The sequence below is a fragment of the Apis dorsata genome, unplaced genomic scaffold (genome assembly GCF_000469605.1).
Source record: "Apis dorsata unplaced genomic scaffold, Apis dorsata 1.3 scaffold_94, whole genome shotgun sequence".
NCBI classification, from domain to species: Eukaryota; Metazoa; Arthropoda; class Insecta; order Hymenoptera; family Apidae; genus Apis; species Apis dorsata.
Window position 1 is genome coordinate 139,269 of NW_006263392.1, and position 22,250 is coordinate 161,518.

The 22,250-nt window shown below is 29.8% G+C and overlaps 1 protein-coding gene across 1 annotated transcript in view; it reads left to right on the forward strand.

The window, feature by feature from the left end:
- Window positions 1-19,533, forward strand: part of LOC102671351 (E3 ubiquitin-protein ligase HERC2) — a 21,485-nt gene extending 1,952 nt beyond the window's left edge. Inside the window, exons 5-13 of the mRNA XM_006611875.2 lie at window positions 3-260; window positions 354-12,196; window positions 12,288-12,611; window positions 12,727-13,036; window positions 13,293-14,014; window positions 14,141-14,579; window positions 18,493-18,716; window positions 18,785-18,939; window positions 19,006-19,533. Of these exons, the coding sequence (XP_006611938.1) occupies window positions 3-260; window positions 354-12,196; window positions 12,288-12,611; window positions 12,727-13,036; window positions 13,293-14,014; window positions 14,141-14,579; window positions 18,493-18,716; window positions 18,785-18,939; window positions 19,006-19,239 (14,509 nt within the window). The 3' untranslated portion in view covers window positions 19,240-19,533. The remainder of the gene's footprint in view (window positions 1-2; window positions 261-353; window positions 12,197-12,287; window positions 12,612-12,726; window positions 13,037-13,292; window positions 14,015-14,140; window positions 14,580-18,492; window positions 18,717-18,784; window positions 18,940-19,005) is intronic.
- Window positions 19,534-22,250: the final 2,717 nt, after the last annotated feature.

The window sequence follows — 22,250 nt, forward strand, 5'->3', positions numbered from 1 at the left end:
AGTGTAAGATCGAATGAGAAGCCTACATTAGGTTTAGCACGTGTAGGATCTCGTGCAGCACTAAATTTTTCATTTGCATATTTAAGACGAGCTTGGAGATCAGGAGAAGATGTAGAATTTTGCAGTGAACTTTTATCTGAATCATTGGAAGCCTTACAATCATTACCCGAAGCTACGCTTTTTGATGAAACTAATGTTTCTCAAGTATGGTTAGAAGTTGTAGAACGATCAGCAAAATTTTTGAGACAAGTTGTTACAGGGTATTTTATAATTCATTATTTTAATTATCATTAAATTTTGTTATTAATTTGTTTGTCATGTTTTTGTTACATGAAAATTATCTTTGTTTTTAGAGATATAGTTAGTGGAAGATCATGGTGTCCTATTCCAATTGCTGATCAACACACCGCTCTTTGTTTGTTATTAGAATTGGTGACACAGAGAGCTACATTATCAAGTTTATTAGATTCTGTATGTTTGCTACTTCATCTGAGTGGTAAACATAAACATCAAGATAATCGAGTAATGCCACCTGGAAGTATGGCACCATTGGTACCATTATTAAGACGATTAAATATGATACCAGCTTCTAAATCATATCGAATAGATACAAATATTGCACCAGGTCCTTGTGAAGTTTTACTTAAATATTTAAGACTTCCCGAAGATGATTCTACATCCGTAGATTTACGAAAAGCTGCAGTTATAATAATGTGTAATCTAAGCAGATTAGCTGCTCCTCTTTTGCCTCCTATTATTGCTGATAGATTTCAGAAAAATCATAATCAAACTTTTCAAGAAGTTATAGCTTGGGGAAGTGTGAAATTTGGTAATGGATCCTCTCCATTTTATTACGATACAATTGCTGAGCTTGGCATTAAACAACTTTGTTGTACCGAAAGAGCTCTAATGATTCTTTCGGTTAATGGAAATGTTTATATGATGTATTATGGATCAGAAACTCAATATCCTCAAAAAATATATGGATTTTCGGAAAAGCCGATTACAATGATTGCTTCACATTCAGATGGTACACATTATTTGGCATTAACCCAGGATAATTCCGTTTATTCTTGGGGAAATGGCGACGGTGGACGACTAGGTCATGGAGATAGGGCATGGTATGATGAACCAAAGCTAATTGAGGCTCTAGTTGAAAAGAATATTACATTTATAGCGTGTGGAAGTACGTATTCGGCAGCTCTCAGTTCAAATGGTGAATTGTACACTTGGGGAAGAGGAAATTACGGAAGATTGGGTCACGGAAATTCAGACAATGTAATGATTCCTACGTTAGTAACTGCTCTAAATGGGCACATGGTCGTATATGTGGCATGTGGTAGCGGAGATTCTCAAACATTATGTGTCACAGCTTCTGGTATAGTATTTTCCTGGGGTGATGGAAATTATGGGAAGCTTGGTAGAGGAGGTTGCGATGGATCTAAAACACCAAAGATAGTGGATAAATTATTGGATATAAATGTGGCAAAAGTTTATTGCGGTGGACAATTTTCGGCAGCTTTAACCGCATATGGTGAAGTATATACTTGGGGAAAGGGAGAAGCTTATAGATTGGGACATGGAAATGAAGATCATGTTAGATATCCGAAAATAATCGATATATTGAAGACAAAAAAAGTAAAAGACTTATATGTAGGAAACTTGCATGTATTAGCATTAACGGAAGATCAATTGGTATATGGTTGGGGTAGAAATGATTATGGTCAAATTGATCCAGCATTAGGCACTGTTGTACCCGAACCGACTTTATGTCCAACATTATCTGGGAAAAATGTAATTGGTTTAGCTTGTGGACCAACACAAAGTTTTGCTTGGTGTACATCAGCTTGGTCAGTAGCGAACAGGGTAGCATTTGTTGTAGATATTTGCGAAGAAACTTTTCGATTATTAGATACATTATTGAACAAGGCATGCGAAGGATTACCAAGCACACGACCACCTACTCAAGATCGTGAGTGTTTAGCAGTCGCCACATTGAATTTAATTCGATTGCAATTGCATACTATGATAACGCATAATATCGATAGTAAATCAGTGGGATTGGCCAATACACCATTATTAAACTCTTTGAAACAGCGATGCGTTATGCTTGCAAGCAGCATCGATATTTTAGCAACAATTCAAGAAGCAGCTCAAGCTGTTTTACAAACTGGCTGGAGCATTTTATTACCGACGGCGAATGAACGCGCAAAAACATTATCAAATTTTTTGTCGAAAACGAATTACAATAATTTTGAACAAATAAACGGTAACAATGGTCAACAATTCATGGCAGATTTGCTAGTATCTAGTTTAATGGCAGATGGTGGCTTGGAATTGGCGTTGAAGATTGCTGTAAAAGCGGAAACAAGTGAGCTTGCTGACGAAAAAGAATTTTCTGTGAATAATAATGCTAGCAAATCAACCGATACAAAACAGGCAAAAGAATTGAATTCGGAAAAAAATAATACAAGTATATCATTGTTACAACTGGTGAAACAATTGATCAAAAATGGTACCTGTATTACGCAATCAAAATTATTAATAACTCATCAATTGGCTCGCAATTTCGAGGAATCACAAAGAAGCGATAATTCTCCTAGCTTGAATCTCCTTTTAAAATTTCAACGATTATTAATTGCACAATTATACGAGTGTATCGATGATGTTGGAACAAAAAAATTACGTGATCAAGAGATGCTTGGAGCAGAATTGCTTTTAAAAAAGTATCTTTCACAAATTTCTATTCATGTAACCGAAATAATGTCGTTTGCCGTTGAATTAGCCAATACTTGTATCAAACAGTTTATACTAATTACTACCGTTTTAAGAGGTGACATCATAAGTGTTTTGTTACCTGAATTGATTACATGTCTTATTTTGTTGCAACACGATTATCCATTATTATTGCTTAATATGAATTGGATGGAGATAATGGCACCAATATTAGATGCACTCAATCGATTCAATAAATTAATACCAACAATCGAGAAAAGTGAAACAGACGATCTTTCTTGGCCAGGTATCATAGCTCCACAGCATGGTAATAAAATATCAATTTCAGACGAACCTACTACTATTCGTTGGGCCGATCTAGAAAATCACAATCGTGATGGCGGTCTTTGGGTAGTAGTAAATAATAATGTATATGATATTCAAGATGTTCGATTTGACGAAAGATCAAATTCCGTAGAAGGTCTTCAAAGAACTGCCACTAGTTGGGATGTTAATTCCAGTGGTGAAACGAATGTATCATTTTCTCGTGATCAAGTATCGCGAAATATGATGGATTCTTATTTTGTTGGTTATTATTGCCATTCTGAACCAGAAAACACTGAGGTTAAAATCGATGTAATGGATATATGTTCTTGTTTACTTGATACAGAAAGAGCTTTAGGCTTTCTTTTAGGCTTACATGCTCACAGAATGCGACAAAGTTTACCTTTACAAACTGCTGAAGAGGAAGCTGGTCGCTGGTTAAATGCGAATTTCTTCAGAGGTGGATTACAAATTTTACAACCACCGAATCCTTATGAAGAAGAGAAAGGAGAAGCGAGAAGTAATACTTCGACAGCTGCAAATTCACCCACAGAACCTCCACTTCCTACGCGTATAAAAAACGAATTGCAAAAGAACGAACGTCGAGAAGATGATCGAGTTACAGCATTTATTTATGCTTTAGCTGAAACTCATAAAACCGATGCTCAAGTTCAGTCATTTTTAACGATTATTGATAAATATTCAAAAGCGAACAATCTTTTAGCACATACTGAGTTTTGCGGTGATCATCCAGTTGAAGAAGTTAGCCGACTTTTAATGGCAGTTATAATAAAACATCTTGCTTTGGGTTATCAGGTGATAAATTTGATCGATCATCAAGAAACAGGAAATGAAAACAGTCCAAGACTCACGAAACAATTGGCTGAAATGATTAGAATAATTCATCAAACAAAATGGAATTTAATCAGAATTAGACAACAACAAAATAGAAGTTATAAAGAAGTATGTGCTCCAGCACAAGAAAAATGCAGATTTCTTTTACACGAAGTAAGATCAGCGACAAGTTACGAAATCAAAGGACTACATGATTTAAAATTATTATATACTGTTGCAAAATTTCGGAAAACTGTTAAAACAATAATCAGAGATATTCGAAAAAACAAAGACTCACCAAGTAAACCGGAAGATATTTTGAATGCTTCAATTCAAAATGCGAAAATAAAAAATAAATCTGATGAAGATGTGTCCATAACAATGATGACGACAACAACGACTACAACAACAATGGCATCGACGCCAGTCATGGCAACTATAGCTTCGACAATGATGACGACAACTATATCAACGATGACTACAATGACAATGACATTAACGACAATGACAACAACATCAACATCAACACCGACACCAACGACTACATTAACAATGTCAACACCAATGCAAACTTTGACTCCAATTTCAATTCCGATTCAGAATTCAATACAGAAAGAAATAAACGGAAAACATTCGTCAATTTCACCAAAATTAGAAAATTTATCAGGTAATAAAAAAACATTTGCTAAAATAACTGAAAAGATGAAACAGAAAACTTTGAATATTGATTCGAGTGAATTAATGGTAAATATTATAAATTTTGTAATTACTGAGGACAGTGGAGATGTCGAAACTTTACGTCGAGCTATGTATTGTCAGATGCAGCGAGCAAAGTTACGTGAACAAGGAATTATAATGATGCAACAATTATTACAGAAAGATTATCTGATAACATCGGTAAAATATTCATTGTTAAACGGCTGGCTAGGTCTTTCTCACGAGAATAAATCTTTGGCTAATGGAATAATGCATTGTCTTGAAAATATTCAATCAGTAACACCATATCAAAAATCGAAGATTATTTTAGCCGAGGCGGAAATAATTTCTTGGGCAGTGCAAGCTTTACGAGCATATGTTATTCAAGCAGAGATACCGAGTAAACCAAAAATAAGCGATAAAAGTAGTTTGAATCAAGGAACATATACTTGGTTACGAAAATTACCCAGAGCAAGATTTTTATTAACGATATTAGGAATGTTAAGCAATTATCAGCATGCAAATGAAATTGGATTATTAATAAATTCCGGTTGCGTGTCAAGCATTTTGACATTGCTTAGACAGATTGGGCCATCAATGTCTACAGAGCCAGGTATAGATGCGGATATGAACATAGACGCAAAACCAAAAGATATGCCAGTGAATGTCATATACGAAGATAGTTTTGAAAAGAATAAACCGCAAACTGTTCAACTAACTGGTGCTGAATTGGCGGCTTTGATGAAAATAGGTACAAGAGTAGTACGCGGTGTTGACTGGAAGTGGGGTGATCAAGATGGATCTCCACCGGGTGAAGGCCGAGTAATCGGAGAACTTGGGGAAGATGGTTGGATTCGTGTACAATGGGATAATGGTACTACTAATTCATATCGTATGGGTAAAGAAGGAAAATATGACTTAAAATTAGCTGAACCACCGACACCACCAGAAACCGATAGTGAGATTGATTCACCACAAGATCTGGCTAAAATCGATAAGGGAAATGATTTTGTGGATGTTCATCCGACTACTTGTCTGAAATCTGCCTCTATTACCGTACTTCGTGTTATCTTACTTTGTTGTGGCATCGAAGCTGATAGAGTCACTCCTTCTGCTATAAAGATACTCGCTTCTGTATTACGCGGTATCTTATCTCTCGCGTATAAATCCGATTTTAATATACATTCTCAACTTGCAAAAGAACATCATGAAACTTGGGCAACTCTCGGCTTATTAAGAGCTATTGCTAAATCTACCGAACTTTGTAAATCTTTAAGTACTAAGGCATGGATTGATTTTCTTTTAAATATAATAGCTGAACAAAGAAATCCAAATTTAGAAAAGCAGATAATGACGGTACGTTTACTTACCGCTATTCTACCGTCTTGGTCAACTGACAGTCCTAGTCAAATGTCTTTCCTTGAAAAAATTTTTCGTATATTGGGACATATTGCGCTTAGCTGCGATTTGGGTACTAACTTTGAACTTTATTCGAATAAATGTCGCGTTTCATTAACTGCTTCCTATAGTTCTACCGTAGTCGAAGAACTGATTTCACTAATTAGATATCTACATTCTCTTTCAAAGTGGAATGCGACTTTGAATTCTTTTCTTGCCTCAAAATTATCACTCGCTTCTGATTTGTTAAGTGACGGCCCATTGTTTCATATACAATTAAATGAAAATGGAGGTGAGAACAGTGTAAACATTCAGGATACAGTGATGGCAACTCTTATTGTCGTTGGAGGTCTTGACGATAGACCAAGGATCGGTGGTTTGATCGAAATCGATGGTCATATAGGTACTATATGCAAATTTACTAAACATTCAAAAATACTTGTACAAATACATGATGATAATAATGCTAGTACGCGCAAGAAAATTCCATTTTTTGGGGTGAGACAGCTTAGCGAAAAGTTTCGTTTAGATCGAATGCCTATGCCTGATTCTTTCATTTCTACTTGGGCTAATTTGTTATTGGGTCATCGAAGCATGGATAAAAGACCAAATGGTATGCCAGTAATAGCTGGTTCAGTAAATGCATCCATTTTACGTAATCAACAACAACAACTGGCTGCATTAAATGCTGGAAAAATTATATTAAATTATCAAACAAAATTACGAAAAATATTAAAATATATAATCGACAAAAATATCAGCAACAATAGTAATAACAATAATAACCATAATCAACAGAATCATCACTATTCTCACTATTACTATTATCGTCATCATTATCATCAGCGTCAAATTGACATTGGTGATCATATCAATGATGAGAATAATGAGATTGATGGTCGACGATGGGATAAGATTAATCGAATCAATCGTGCTTATGAGGATCACGGTGAAAACAATGATAACAACGATATTGATGAAAATGAAGAAGAAAATGAAGATGATGAAGACAATGACAACGATGATGAAGATGACAATGCGAGAGTAATTGTAATTGACAGTACGAGAAACAATGGTAATAATAGCAATGATAAGAACAAAAATAATAACAATGATGACAAATTTGAAAATCATGGAATTAGTAATGTTATTAATCGAGACATAGATAGCGAGGATAATTATGAGGAAACCAACGTTGATGGTAGAGAAGATTATCGTAACAAACGAACAACTCTATTTCAAGAAATGCTGACGCGAGCTACAAAACCACAACCATTAAAACCCATATTCAAACATAAAGAATTGGAAGAGGCTGCACTTACAGTTTCTCAATATTTGGCCTCTGAACTAAGACATTCTTTAATTCAAGTAACAAACATAATAATCACGGGCACAGCATCAGGATCAGCTTCAGTAGGAGGTGTGGCAACAGCTGCAGGTCCATTTTCAGAGCCTGAGTCTCCTGTATCTGATTGTTCTTTGATATCGTTGACATCTAGTCAAAAAAAACATTGCAAAAGTACTGGAAGAAAAAGTCCTTTACCGATGAGTCCACTAGTTGCCCAATTGATAGAAATGGGTTTTCCAAAGAAAAGTGTAGAATTTGCGATTAAAAGTTTGAGTTCGGCTGTTGGATTTATTACAGCAGAAAGCGTGGTAGCTTGGCTTCTTGAAAATCCAGATGCTGCATTAAGTGACAGTGAAACGTTATCAAGTATATATGGATTATCGGATCCTGAAGATTCAACTAGTGAAAATATTGATGAATCTCCATCGACGCACGAAGCTATTTCTTCTTCAATAATACCACCAAATTATATGAAACGTTCTGATTTCTTATCAGTCGATGAATACGCGATTTATGTAAGGGATAATCTGATACCAGGTATGTTAGTAAGATGCTGCAAAAGCTATGAAGAAGTAGAATACGGCGACATTGGTCAAATTATAAAAATTGATCCGGAAGGTTTACACGATTTGAATGTTCAAGTCGCATGGCAACGCAAAGGAGGAACTTATTGGGTAAGATTTATTCATATTGAACTTCTTGGTCATCCGCCAATAATTCCAGGCCCAGCCACACTAAAAATTGGTGACAAAGTAAGAGTAAAAGCATCAGTGACTGTGCCCAAATACAAATGGGGTTCAGTGAATCATCAAAGCATCGGAATAGTTACAGGTATAATAAACAATGGGAAAGACGTGGCTATTGATTTTCCGCAGCAAAATAATTGGACTGGTTGTGCGATAGAAATGGAGCGAGTGCCTTCCTGTCATCATTCAGTCTCATGTAATTCTTGTCACTTGCTACCAATATCTGGTCCACGTTTTAAATGTAAATATTGCGAAAATTATAATCTTTGTGAAAATTGTTTTTATACGAAACGATGTCATCGACATGGTTTCAATCGAATCGTCGAGCCAGGCTCAGCAGCGGTATATGCCGGTAAACCGGGAAGATATCATAGACAAGATTATATAGAATCATCTCTAATCGATGATTGGTCTAAATGTATAAGAACATTAAGAGTTTCTTCGCCACAAAGCTGGGCAACACGATTATTCGATGGATCTGGTCTATATTGGCAGAGTCCTCAGGGAAAACATTGGATTCGTATGGAAATGTTGTCTGGTATATTAGTTCATTCATTGAAAATAATTGTAAATCCACAAGATGGCAGTTATATGCCATCGCTGATTGCAATAAATGTCGGCGAATCATTCAACAGTTTAGTAGAATTGGCAACAATCAGTGTACGGCATACTGACACAAGTGTACTTTTACTCCAAGATATGAAAGAATATTATCCGTGTATCGAAATAGCAATAAAGCAATGTCGAAACAGTGGTATAGATTGTAAAATACGCGGCCTTCAAATAATCGGCAAAAGAAAAGTATTTGAGAATCAATTAGCAACGTCCATTTCATTTCTAGCCTCAGATTGGGAGATCATTCAAGAGCAAATGAACTCGCAACGTGGATCTGAACCACAGCCTCAGCATTCAGCTGTTTATGTCTGGGGATTAAACGACAAAGATCAACTCGGAGGATTAAAAGGATCGAAGATTAAATTACCTGTTTATAGCGAAGTTCTTTCAAAATTGAAACCCGTTTACATAGTTGGTGGTAGTAAAACTCTATTTGTTGTTAGTCAAGAAGGAAAATTACATGCATGCGGAGAAGGTACGAATGGTCGTCTTGGGCTTGGAGATGATAGCAATGTATGCGAACCGAAGCCTATCCCATTTTTGAGTCAATACGTAATCAAGAAAGTGGCTGTACATTCAGGAGGAAAACATGCGTTAGCTCTTACCCAAGATGGTAAAGTATTTTCTTGGGGTGAAGGAGAAGATGGCAAGTTAGGCCATGGAAACTCCATCTCTTTAGATAAGCCAAGATTAATAGAATCTTTAAAATCAAAAAGAATACGAGATATTGCATGTGGATCGGGTCATTCAGCTGCTATAACTAATAGTGGAGAATTATATACCTGGGGTTTAGGCGAATATGGGCGATTGGGTCATGGCGATACTGCAACACAATCAAAACCAAAATTGGTACAATCTTTGGTTGGTCAGCGTGTAATACAGATTGCATGTGGTAGCAGAGATGCACAAACAATGGCATTGACAGCAGATGGATTAGTGTATTCATGGGGTGATGGAGATTTCGGTAAACTAGGTCGAGGAGGTAGCGACGGTTGTTATACACCATTATTGATTGATCGACTTAATGGTTTGGGAGTGGTGCAAATCGAGTGCGGAGCTCAATTTTCCCTTGCATTAACTAAATACGGTGAAGTATGGACTTGGGGTAAAGGTGATTATTTTCGACTCGGTCACGGTAACGATCATCATGTTCGAAAACCAACGTTGGTCGAAGGACTTCGTGGGAAAAAAATTATACACGTCGCTGTTGGTGCTCTTCATTGTTTAGCAGTAACGGATATCGGACAAGTATATGCTTGGGGCGATAACGATCATGGTCAACAGGGAAACGGTACAACAATCGTTAACAAGAAGCCATCATTGGTTCATGAACTTGATGATGCAAGAGTAAATCGTGTTTCTTGTGGTTCCAGTCATAGCATTGCTTGGGTTTTGACCGATCAACCAGCGATTAATAATCAAGAACCAGTCACATTTCCAACTATAAAAGATCCACTAGGTCAAATGTTGCTTACATTTAAAAGCACTATCACCAGATTGGAAGCAGCTGATTTAAGCAATTATCCGATTCCTTCTTGCTCTAAAACATCTACTGTTTCTCAACTAAGCAGCGATATCATCAATAATGGTGACATAATCCTTAACATGTCCACTTTTTCCTCCAGCAACAGACCTTCTCTCTCGAGCATTATTCTCTCGTTGGAAAGTAATGTAGCGAAACAGCAAGCATTACAACATGTAATAAATGCACTTCGTATAATACAAGCTCGAATCATTGTAGTTACGGCATTGCAAAGTCATTCAACATTAAAGTTAGCTAATAGCAATATTGGTATTAACAATAATAAATGCTGTCCGATAACTGAAATGATACCAGATGGAACAATTACTGGATCGAATATCATTAGTGGAGGACATAATCATGTATACCAGAATGTGGGAGATAGTGCACAAGGTGGTGGAGAAGCACCAGCAAATGCTGCGGAACTTATTAATTTAGTAAATAATAGCCCGCGAACAAGTCCCGAATCTGAAGATTATCCATTAGCAACTATTTTTCCTTCGATGTCCAGTTCCGCTAGTTTATCCTCACGTGCCTCAAAAATGTCAAGCAGCGCAATGAGCGTGATTGCAGCAACTCTTACATCTAACGCGCAAATAGTTGGCGAAGGAGTTGCTTCAGATCGTAATTTGGATGATTTTACATGTACTCTGACTGAAGAAGATGGTAAAATGTTGATTGATCTATTAAAATTAGCCGTTGCTAATCGAGTATGCAAAGGAGCTAAAGAGATAATATCTTCGGTATTGATCGCACTAGCAAAAGTAAATCATTCGATTCGTAATATAGTGCTAGAAATTTGTATTACAGAATTGGAGGATACAGTAGCGAATTCGAATAATAGAAGCAATATACCACAACCGATAGTACAAGAAAGTCCACATCCATACATAGATGGTACAACGTTGACTGGTCATGTTAAAATATCAGGTGCAGAGGCTCTTAGAGTTGAATTTGATCGACGTTGTTCCACCGAAAGACGCCACGATCCGCTCACTATTATGGATAGTAATAATCGAGTGGTGGCTGTGAAGTCTGGCAGAGAATGGAGTGAATGGGCTGCTGAGATTCGAATTCCAGGTGATGAGCTTAGATGGAGATTTTCTTCGGACGGATCGGTAAATGGTTGGGGATGGCGATTTACAGTATATCCTGTGCTTGCGAGCCTTGCACCGCATGATCTAATCTCGGATAGAGCAGTTCTATCGCAACCTTCTATTGCACTTGCTGAATCTCTTCTGGATAATACTTTGATTACGTTGGATAGAAATATCGCAACACGATTAACAACTACCTTAGCTCAATGTAGTCAATTAAGCGTATTGTCTGCTCAACAACGAATGTGGGCATTAAAAAAATTACAAGTCGTCTATTCTTCTGGACCAGGTATACGCCCGGAAATCGCACTTTCATCACTTCTCGGATCATTGCCTCAAGCACTATTGAAACAATATACTTATGAAGATCCTTTGGTCCGCGGTGGAAAACAATTAATGCATAGTGATTTTTTCAAAGTTCTTGTAGCTCTTGCCTGCGATCTTGAATTGGATGGTATGCAATGTTGTTCGGAAATTCACAAATGGTCTTGGTTTCGAAGATACTGTCTTTCCATACGGGTTGCCAAATCTCTTATAAATCGGACGTCTCTTCCAAAGTCATTCTGTCTTGAAGTTACTAAACAGATTAATGAAATGATAACAGACAAAGAAGGAAACACCAAAGATCATGAGAATCATGAGTTATTCAAACAGGAACATGATGAGCAACTACTACAATGGTTAAATCGTAGGCCGGAAGATTGGATGTTATCATGGGACGGTTCTGGTGCCATTTATGGTTGGGGTCATAATCATCGCGGACAATTAGGTGGACTTGAAGGAGCAAAAGTGAAACTACCTGTTCTTTGCGAGAGTTTGTCTGCACTTCGACCTGTCCAGCTTACCGGTGGAGAGCAAACTTTATTTGCAGTTACTGCTGACGGAAAAGTCTATGCAACTGGTAAATTTTCCTTTCTTTTCTCTTTCTTTTTTTTTCAATTTTTATTTTATTTATTATCTTTATTTATTATTTTTTGTTTATCATTGGATAGGATATGGCGCTATTGGACGTCTAGGAATTGGAGGAACGGATTCTGTTATGGTACCCACACTTTTGGAATCCATTCAGCATGTATTCGTTAAAAAAGTAGCTGTTAATTCAGGAGGCAAACATTGCCTTGCCTTAAGTTCTGAAGGACACGTTTATTCTTGGGGAGAAGGAGATGACGGAAAATTAGGACATGGAAACAGATTATCGTATGATCGACCGAAATTAATTGAAGAGTTATTGGGTACCGAAATTGTTGATATAGCTTGTGGTGGTCATCATAGCGCGGCAATCACTAGCGCTGGTTGGCTTTATACTTGGGGAAAAGGTATGGATAAAAAAATAAAAACCAATAATGTTGAAAAATAAGAAAATAAATACAAGTTTACATATACATAATTACATACATATATATAATTATTATCAATTTTTATTATTATCAGGTCGATATGGACGATTAGGACATGGAGATAGCGAAGATCAATTGACACCCAAATTAATCGAAGCTTTACAAGATTATAAAGTAATTGATGTAGCATGTGGAAGTGGTGACGCGCAAACCCTTTGTGTTACTGATGATGATAATGTTTGGAGTTGGGGTGATGGAGATTATGGAAAACTAGGTAGAGGAGGTAGCGATGGTTGTAAAATTCCAATGAAGATCGAATCTCTCGCAGGACTTGGTGTTATTAAAGTTGAATGCGGCAGTCAATTCTCGGTAGCATTGACAAGATCAGGAGCAATATATACATGGTAAAAATTCAAATGATCAATTTTTCAATGATTTTAAATTCTTTTATATGTAAAATCTTCATATCCATTTAAGTAGAAATTAAAAAAGAAAAATTAAAAAAAACAAAGAATATATACTAATTCTTTATATTACTAAAAAATTGAATTTTCTTAACCTTCATTTTTCTTAACCATCTTTCATTTTTTGTTTGGTTCCTATATTTAAGTTAGATAATTACATATTTTTAGATGATTATCAAATTTTATATGTAAACAGGGGTAAAGGAGATTATCATCGTTTGGGTCATGGAACAGATGATCATGTGCGAAGGCCACGTAAAGTGGCAGCACTTCAAGGAAAAAAAATCATTTCTATAGCAACTGGTTCGTTACACTGTGTAGCATGTACCGATAAAGGAGAAGTTTTTACTTGGGGAGACAATGATGAAGGCCAGTTGGGCGATGGAACAACAAGTGCGCTTCAGAGACCAAGATTAGTTCATGCATTGCAGGGTAAAAAAATAACTCGAGTTGCTTGTGGTAGTGCTCACACTTTGGCATGGAGTACAATGAAAGCTACTCAAAGTAAAATGCCTGCCACTACACCAATGGAGTATGATTTAGTAAAAGATTTACCCTTTCCTGTGCTACACAATCGATTAGTGCTTCTTCATCATTTTGCTGAATTACTTTGTCCATGTTTGCCGATGTATCCAATTACTGGCCCTATTAGTTTGAGTAAATTAGCACCCATACTAGTATATAGCATCAAAGAAGCAACTTTTCGTAAAGTGGTTCAAGCAACGATGGTCAGAGATCGACAACACGGACCTGTAATAGAATTAAATCGAATACAAGTAAAACGAGCTAGAAGCAAAGGTGGATTGGCTGGACCAGATGGTATTAAATCTGTTTTCGGTCAAATGGTTTCGAAAATATCTTTATTAACACAGGATGTTCTCTTTTTTCCTCATAGAATTTGGAAAGTGAAATTTATCGGTAGGTTAAAAATTTTAATATAATATAAGTAGGTTAAATATAAAACAAAAAAAGAAAAATATGAAAAAAAAAATTTAAAAATAGTTTAAGAAAAAAATTAATGAAATCATCTCACATTCTCAATAGGAGAGAGCGTAGATGATTGCGGTGGCGGATATAGTGAGAGTATAGCAGAAATGTGCGATGAATTACAAAATGGTTCCTTACCATTACTTATACCAACGCCAAATGGTCGAGATGATAGTGGCACTAATAGAGATTGTTTTCTTTTGAATCCAATAGCTGATTCACCATTACATATGAACATGTTTCGATTTCTTGGAATTTTAATGGGTATAGCTATACGAACTGGTAGCCCATTGAGTTTGAATTTGGCAGAACCTGTATGGAAACAACTTGCGGGTATATCGTTAACACCTGCCGATTTAACTGAAATTGATAGGGATTATGTTCCCGGATTATTATGCATTCGAGATATGGATCCTGACGAAAAAATGTTTCAAACACTTGAAATGCCATTTTCTACGCCATCGGCTGTAGGACATGATGTATCTTTGTCTAGCAGGTTTTTATATTATTATATTATTTTTTGTATCAATTCTAATATTTATGTTCGGTTTAAATATATATAAGATATTAATATATTTTTGAGATACTTTTAAAGGATTTATTGTAAAGATCAAAACAAAAGTTCATATTAAGTTAGATGAAGTGAGAAAGAAATAGAGTATACGGAATAAAAATAATTTGATTTTATTTTCATCTTGTTTCATTTAATGCAAACTTTGATTCTTATGATTTAGAAAAATCGATTTTAGTAAATTACATAAATATATTAACATTTTGAATATGCAATTATTAGATAATTCCATAAATAATATTAAAAGTTATAAAGAATTATTAACATTTATTATTACATTTTATTACATTTATTATTACATTTTAAAAACAAAATTAAATCGAAGTTTAGAGAAGAATTAAATAAAGTTTAGAGAAGAATTAAATAAACAATATCCAGCTTTGATACATAAAATATTGTTGTTTGAAAACCGTAAATAATTTTTGTTTCAAATGTAGATGATCGTCTGAGCATTGATATATGATAATAATATATAACGAAAGTAATAATAACAAAAATTAAATTATATATATAATATAATTCATTATAATTTAACATTAAATATACATTAAATTCATTATATTCTTTGAAATCAACACTAAAGTATTATTCTTATTAAATTTTATAAAATTTAAATAGTAATTTTTTAAATAGTAATATAAATTAATATTAAATAAGTTTTTTAATAAGAAAGACTAAAAATTTATTTTGAAAAAAAATTATCTCAATTATAAGAAATGATTTTTATAAATAAAAATTAATGGATTAACAATTTTAATAAATAAATTAAAATATTATATTGGTATATGCAATTAAAATATTATATTGTATAATATTATATATGTATATGCACACATATACATTAAAATCATTCGTTTGAATTATTATTACTAATAGGATGATTTAATAATAATATTTCCAAATATTAAAAATATAGAAAAATATTTGAGATAATAATTAAACGATATCAAGAGACATATTATATATCATATATCATAATAATATTTGATTTTATTATAATTTTTTATAAAAGTCACATTTAAACATCCATAAATTTTTAATAGAATAGAGTTTTATATTTTTTATTATATATTCTTATAAATATTTTTAATATCAAAATATTTTCAAAACACTATCTATGTATTTTTAAAATAATTATAATAATTGCATATTTTGTATTGCATTTGTTAAGTTATTAATTATTGTATTAACGGTAATGTTATTCGGTCGGATTTTGTATATTATGAATCTGTATATTTCATATAATATATAGTATATATTATATATATCATATAGTATAATGTAAATTCTGGTTAATATTAGAATACATTATTTTAATTTTCATATATTTTCATATATTATATGTGAGCATAAAAATTATATTAATAATTGGTATATTGAAAGTTATTTATTTTAAGTATTTTGATAGCAAAAAAATCACATGGTGAAAATTTTGATTCTCTTAATGATCATAATACTAATTTATATTTAATTCATTTATGTTAAAAGAATCAGTAAGTTAAATATAATTAAATATAATAGTTAATAATTCAATAATCTATAATATTTGTATCAAAAAATCAGATAAAATTATTTTCAAATTTGTTCAATCTTTAAACTGTGATAACTTTGCTAAAATTCATTTGAAATTTATAAAAATTTTTAAAAGTCATTTTAAAGTTTGATCTTTTTAATTTTAATCCATTTTATTGAAATCAAGAAGATAAAAACAGAAATGTATCAAACTTCAAAATTTTCTTCTGTTTGGTAAAATTTTCTTTGTTAAGTGCATATAACTATAATTTTTTCTATAATTTTTATATATAAAAATATTGAAAAATGTAATTATTTTCTTAGAAGATAAATCAAGTATTATCTAAAAATTGAAGTAAAGTATTATTAAAAAAATATCAAATTTTATAGTACTCTGTAGATATATATAAGTTTGTAGAAATTGGATATGACAAAAAACAAATTAAAACTAAATTTTTTATTATTTAATATATTAGATTAATTTTATTTTAATTGACATTCTTTTTATAAAATTGTTATTCTTATATTTGATAAAAATTTTTTTTTACCTTTAACTTGTGTTGGAAAATATGATAATTTTTCTCAAAAAAAAGCGAAACTATATTAAAAAAGCATTCTTTTTTACGAAATTATAATTATTTAAAAATGTCTCCAATTTGTAATTATCGAATTAAAATTATAAGTAAAAAATATTTTACATTATTCTTGAACCTATTGTATAGCGTATACATCTCAAATATCAATAATATAAACTTTAAATACTTTCTTAACAAAATTTCTTAAAATCTCATAAATGTCTAAAATGCAAAAACCTACAAACATGCACGAAACACTGAAATTTTTATCAATTATAATTAAATTAGCTATGACATTTCAATTGAAACAAATCCAAATCAATTCTTTTTGCACTTTGATCTTTATAAAATGTAAAAACAATAGGTCTCATCAGAATTGAATAGAATAGAATTGAGAATAGAATTGTTAATGAAATTTTATAAAAAAAATTATTGAATTATTGATTATTTTCAAATATTAATAATTAATAAACATAAATATAATTATAAGAATATATGATAAAAAATATAGAAATTTATTTAAAGATAAAAAATATAAATGTGATCCTTATAGGATTAGACAAAATATTCCTTGTAATTTTAATTTGAAACATTTTTTCATATTTTTAATATTTACAGAAAAAAATCACGTATTTTATATGTTTTATATATTTAAACTGGACATATGTGCAGAATATAAAAAAAAGTTTATCGGCTAATATAAATAGATTCTATATTTTCAAATTGATGGAAATCTATTAAAAAATTTTTCTGAAAAATTGATTTTTAATCTCAAAATTCAAAGCCAAAATTTTTTTTTATTTCGTGTTTTATTCATTATAAGAATCAAATTTATTAAAAAAATCATGGTTCATAACTCAACTGTTTTCTTCAAAAATGATATAATTATATTTTGTAGCTAGATAGATCATAAATATTAACTATTATGATCTATTATTCTAATTATTATATAAATTACTTTATTTGAGTACTATCAATTAAATATCGAAATATTATTCTTTAATATGAAATATATCAAAATACTTATTTATAATTATAAATTATTATTTATAACTATAAATTATATCATTTTGTATTACCAGGGTTATATCAATTATACATCATATATAATAATTATACATCATATAATGTTTCACATACATACTCGCGTGTGCGAAAAATAATTCTTTGTTATTTCATTAGTAATGCACTATTTATTATTTATTTCAGATAATAACTTTCTATATGTATATATCAAAAATTTATAAATAATATTTATTGTGCTGGGCATTTTAATATATAAATTTCTTTTATATAAAATCAAATTTTACTAAATATAATAAAATACAATTTTACAAATTATAATACATTGTACATTGTACATTGTATTATAATAATTAAAAAAAATTTTAATAATCTAAATTAAAATAATAAATGTAAATTTTCGTTATGGCTGATGTATTCGAAATATATAAAAAATATAAACAAAATTTATTTAAAAAATAGAATTTTAATATTATTTTTCAAAAAATGATTAAATTATAAGTTATGGTTCTTTTGAAAAATAAAATAAATATATAAGTAAGAATATCTGAAATAAAAAAAATTTTGGTCTTGAATTTTGAGATTAAGATTAATTTTGTATAAAGTTTTTTAACAGATATTTATTTATCTAAAAGTGTAAAATTTATAATTTTAGATACAACAATTTTAAAATTGCTTGCTTAAACTTATGTAAAAACGATATTATTATTATTAATTATTTTTTTCAGATATCGAAAAATCACTCCAGAAAATAAACATGAATATGTCCAATTAGCTCTAAATTATAGATTACATGAATTTGATACTCAAGTATCTGCCGTTCGCGAAGGAATGTCAAAAGTTATACCTGTACCTTTTCTCGCATTATTTAGTGGACCTGAACTGGAAACAATGGTTTGTGGCAGTCCAGATATTCCACTCACTTTATTAAAATCAGTTGCAACTTATAAAGGTATAAGCAACAATACATATTATGATATAATTTAATTTTTCAATTCTCATTATATATTTATTTCTTAGGGATCGAAGCAACAGCTCCTTTAATACAATGGTTTTGGGAAGTAATGGAAGAATTTTCCAATCAAGAAAGATCTTTGTTTCTACGATTTGTTTGGGGTAGAACTCGTTTACCACGTACAATTGCGGACTTTCGAGGAAGAGATTTTGTCTTACAAGTATTTATAAAAATATTTTCATCATATTTATATAATTATTTGCTGTTTATACTTATTTTTTTTTAGGTAATGGATAAATATAATCCGCCAGATCATTTTCTTCCTGAAAGTTATACATGTTTTTTTCTCTTGAAAATGCCCCGATATTCCTGTAAACCAGTATTACGACAAAAATTAAAATATGCGATACATTTTTGTAAGAGTATTGATACAGATGAATATGCTAGAGTACAAGCTGCAACCAATTCAGATACTGAAGAAACGGACAGTCTTGCTAGCGAAGAATATATTTCGCTTTAAAGAAATTAATCCCCCAATTATTTTTTTATGCAATTATGTTAAATTTTTTTTATTAATTTTTTTTAAATAATTATCAAAAAAAGAATTTTTCCGTTAAATTTAGTTTCAAACCAGATATTTAATAAGATAAGATATTTAATCTATTAAGTATAGAAGTATACTCTTTCTTTTTTATTTTTTTTTCATACATGCGCGCGTGAATAATTCAAGTTGTATTATAAAAGTTATATTGCTTACTATCGACAATATTCTGACATTCTAAAGTATTATTAAAAACTATTTATTATCAAAGAATGTTCTAGTGTATTATTCGTATATGTTATTTGTGTTACACAATATTATTATTTATTTTATATTTATATATTAATATCTGTATAATTAGAAAACTGTGTATATTGTTTTTATATTTGAATATAATTATCTGTATACTTTTATGTATTAGATATACAATTTCATTTTATATATATGAAATTTTTAATGTTTAAATTTAATATTACAATTGATATTATAAATTTAAAAAAATTAATTTTTGTTTTTTCGCAAAACAAAAAACTAATCATAAATAATTTCTATTGTGTTCATTAAACAATATATGAAAAAAATAAAATAATTTTTTTTCTATGATTATACTTCTTAAATTATAAAATAAAGATATAAATTAATAAAAATATTTTACATTTTTATATCAATTTAATAAAAATATTACTTCTTGATTTCTTTTTATGTAATTGCGCATTAATATAAACAAATCATTATTGTAGAAGATTAATGAGTAATTGATAATATGAATTCATAAACATGGTCATTAAAACGATAAAATATATATTAGAGTAGTTTTTTTTTTACAATACAAAGTATAATATTGAAATATTATAAAAATATTATATAAATTCATATTTTTTCTCATTAAAAATATGATTTGTTTAATAAAACACAAGATATTTCTAACAATAAGTATTTATTTTAATTTATATTAGAGTTTTTAAATTTTCAGTAACATATTAATTATACGAGATTGAATTTATTATCTGCAACAAAATTACCAGATATAATAAGTAAATAATAAAATTTATTTAATATCTTATACATATAGAAAATAATTTAAATATTAAAATTCATTTATATTTCATATTTCATATTTTGCACATAATATTGAGAATAATTTAGATATTGCAGGTAATGCAAGTTGTAATGCTCTTTATCATCTTTATTTTTAGGAAAGTATGATACTATTCTGTTAGACAAATTAAAATTAATGTCTATACTACATGGCATACTATTGGTTTTGTATCTTATATATAAAGTGATCCAAGTGATGTTGAAATAGAATTACTAAATATTACAAGACATATGTATAATATGTTTTTGGAAAAATATAAATCCAGGATGGAAAAATAATGAACTTTATATTGCAGCTTTTAATATAAATATTCGTTTTTATATTTATTATATTATATATTATCCATTATTCTTATTGCATTTTTTTCTTCATAATCATTATAATATTATAATAATCATAAAATTATCTAAGCTATAATTTTCAACTATGATCATTAAGTTATGAAATTATTTAAGAATTTTTTTTATTAATGAGCATATTTATAAGCACTGATTTCTAAAATGATATTTATTATTTCAGTTTTTTATTTTCTTTATTTTTTTTTAACTACTATATATTATAACTACTATATATAAGTATAACTTTTATAACAGATATTTAAAATTATCGGTATTTTATTTTCATTGCTTTTTTATTCCATAAAAAAATTAATATATTTCTGCCATTGTATGAATTTATATATATTTAATTTCATTATTATTATTGTAATAATAATTAAATATCAACATGAAACAAATATAGAATAGATGGATAAATATTAACTTACGGATAAATAAATGCAATAAATATGGAAAATTCTTACATATATCATGAAATTAATTGATATTTTTATTTCTTTTTATATTTTTATTTTATTTTATTTTATTTTTTATTTATTATTCTTTATTATATTCAGTAAAATACAAAAAAACTTCTAGTTTTGAATGACTCACATTAGAATTAAATTTCGATTTCGTTTATAAATAATAAATTTGAATTCAGATTTTTATCCGATATATTAGTATTCAATTATATATTTTAGTAGTTTCGATATGTATATATATTGATATGTATATACATATATATACATATATATATTATAAGAACGATTAAATGAATATAAAAGTTATTAGTTCTAAAGCTTTCAGTATTCAAATCAATTTAATTTTTGGTTAGAAGAAGAAGCTAAAAAATTATTTCCTTTATTAAATGGGAAAAATAATTAAGAAACATTTTATTTAAAAAAGATAGTAATTATTGATTCAACTTTATTAATAAATACTTTAACAAAATTAACAAAAAAATTATTATAAATGATTATTATAAGATAAAAATGATTTAATATATATTTTATTTTTTTAAATAGGAACAATAATCAATAAAAAATGTATATAAAATAATTAATATTATTTAAATTAATAAATTAATATTATTATTTTTTTAAATAGGAACAATAATCAATAAAAAATGTATATAATAATTAATATTATTTAATAATTAATATTAATATTAATATAAATTATAAATAATTAATATTATTTAAATTATTGAAGATTGTTTAATTTTGAAGATAATTACAATGGAAACTATTAAAAATAGTAAAAAGTGTGGTGTAGAAATAACAAACAACATATAAAAACATATAATACATATAATACATATAATACACAATATATAATAAAAAACAAATATTGTTCTTAATGTTATTGAAATTTGGTCCAAAAATGTAGCAAAGATGATTAATACTAATATTCTTCTAATATCAATTAAGCATGCTTATATTATTACAAAACCTATAAAAGGATTGCAAAATCTCCAAATATTAGATATTCTGATATAAGTTTATATTTTTGAATTATATTCATTATTCAATATTCAAAAAAACTCAATGGTTGTAGATGGTTATGAATAG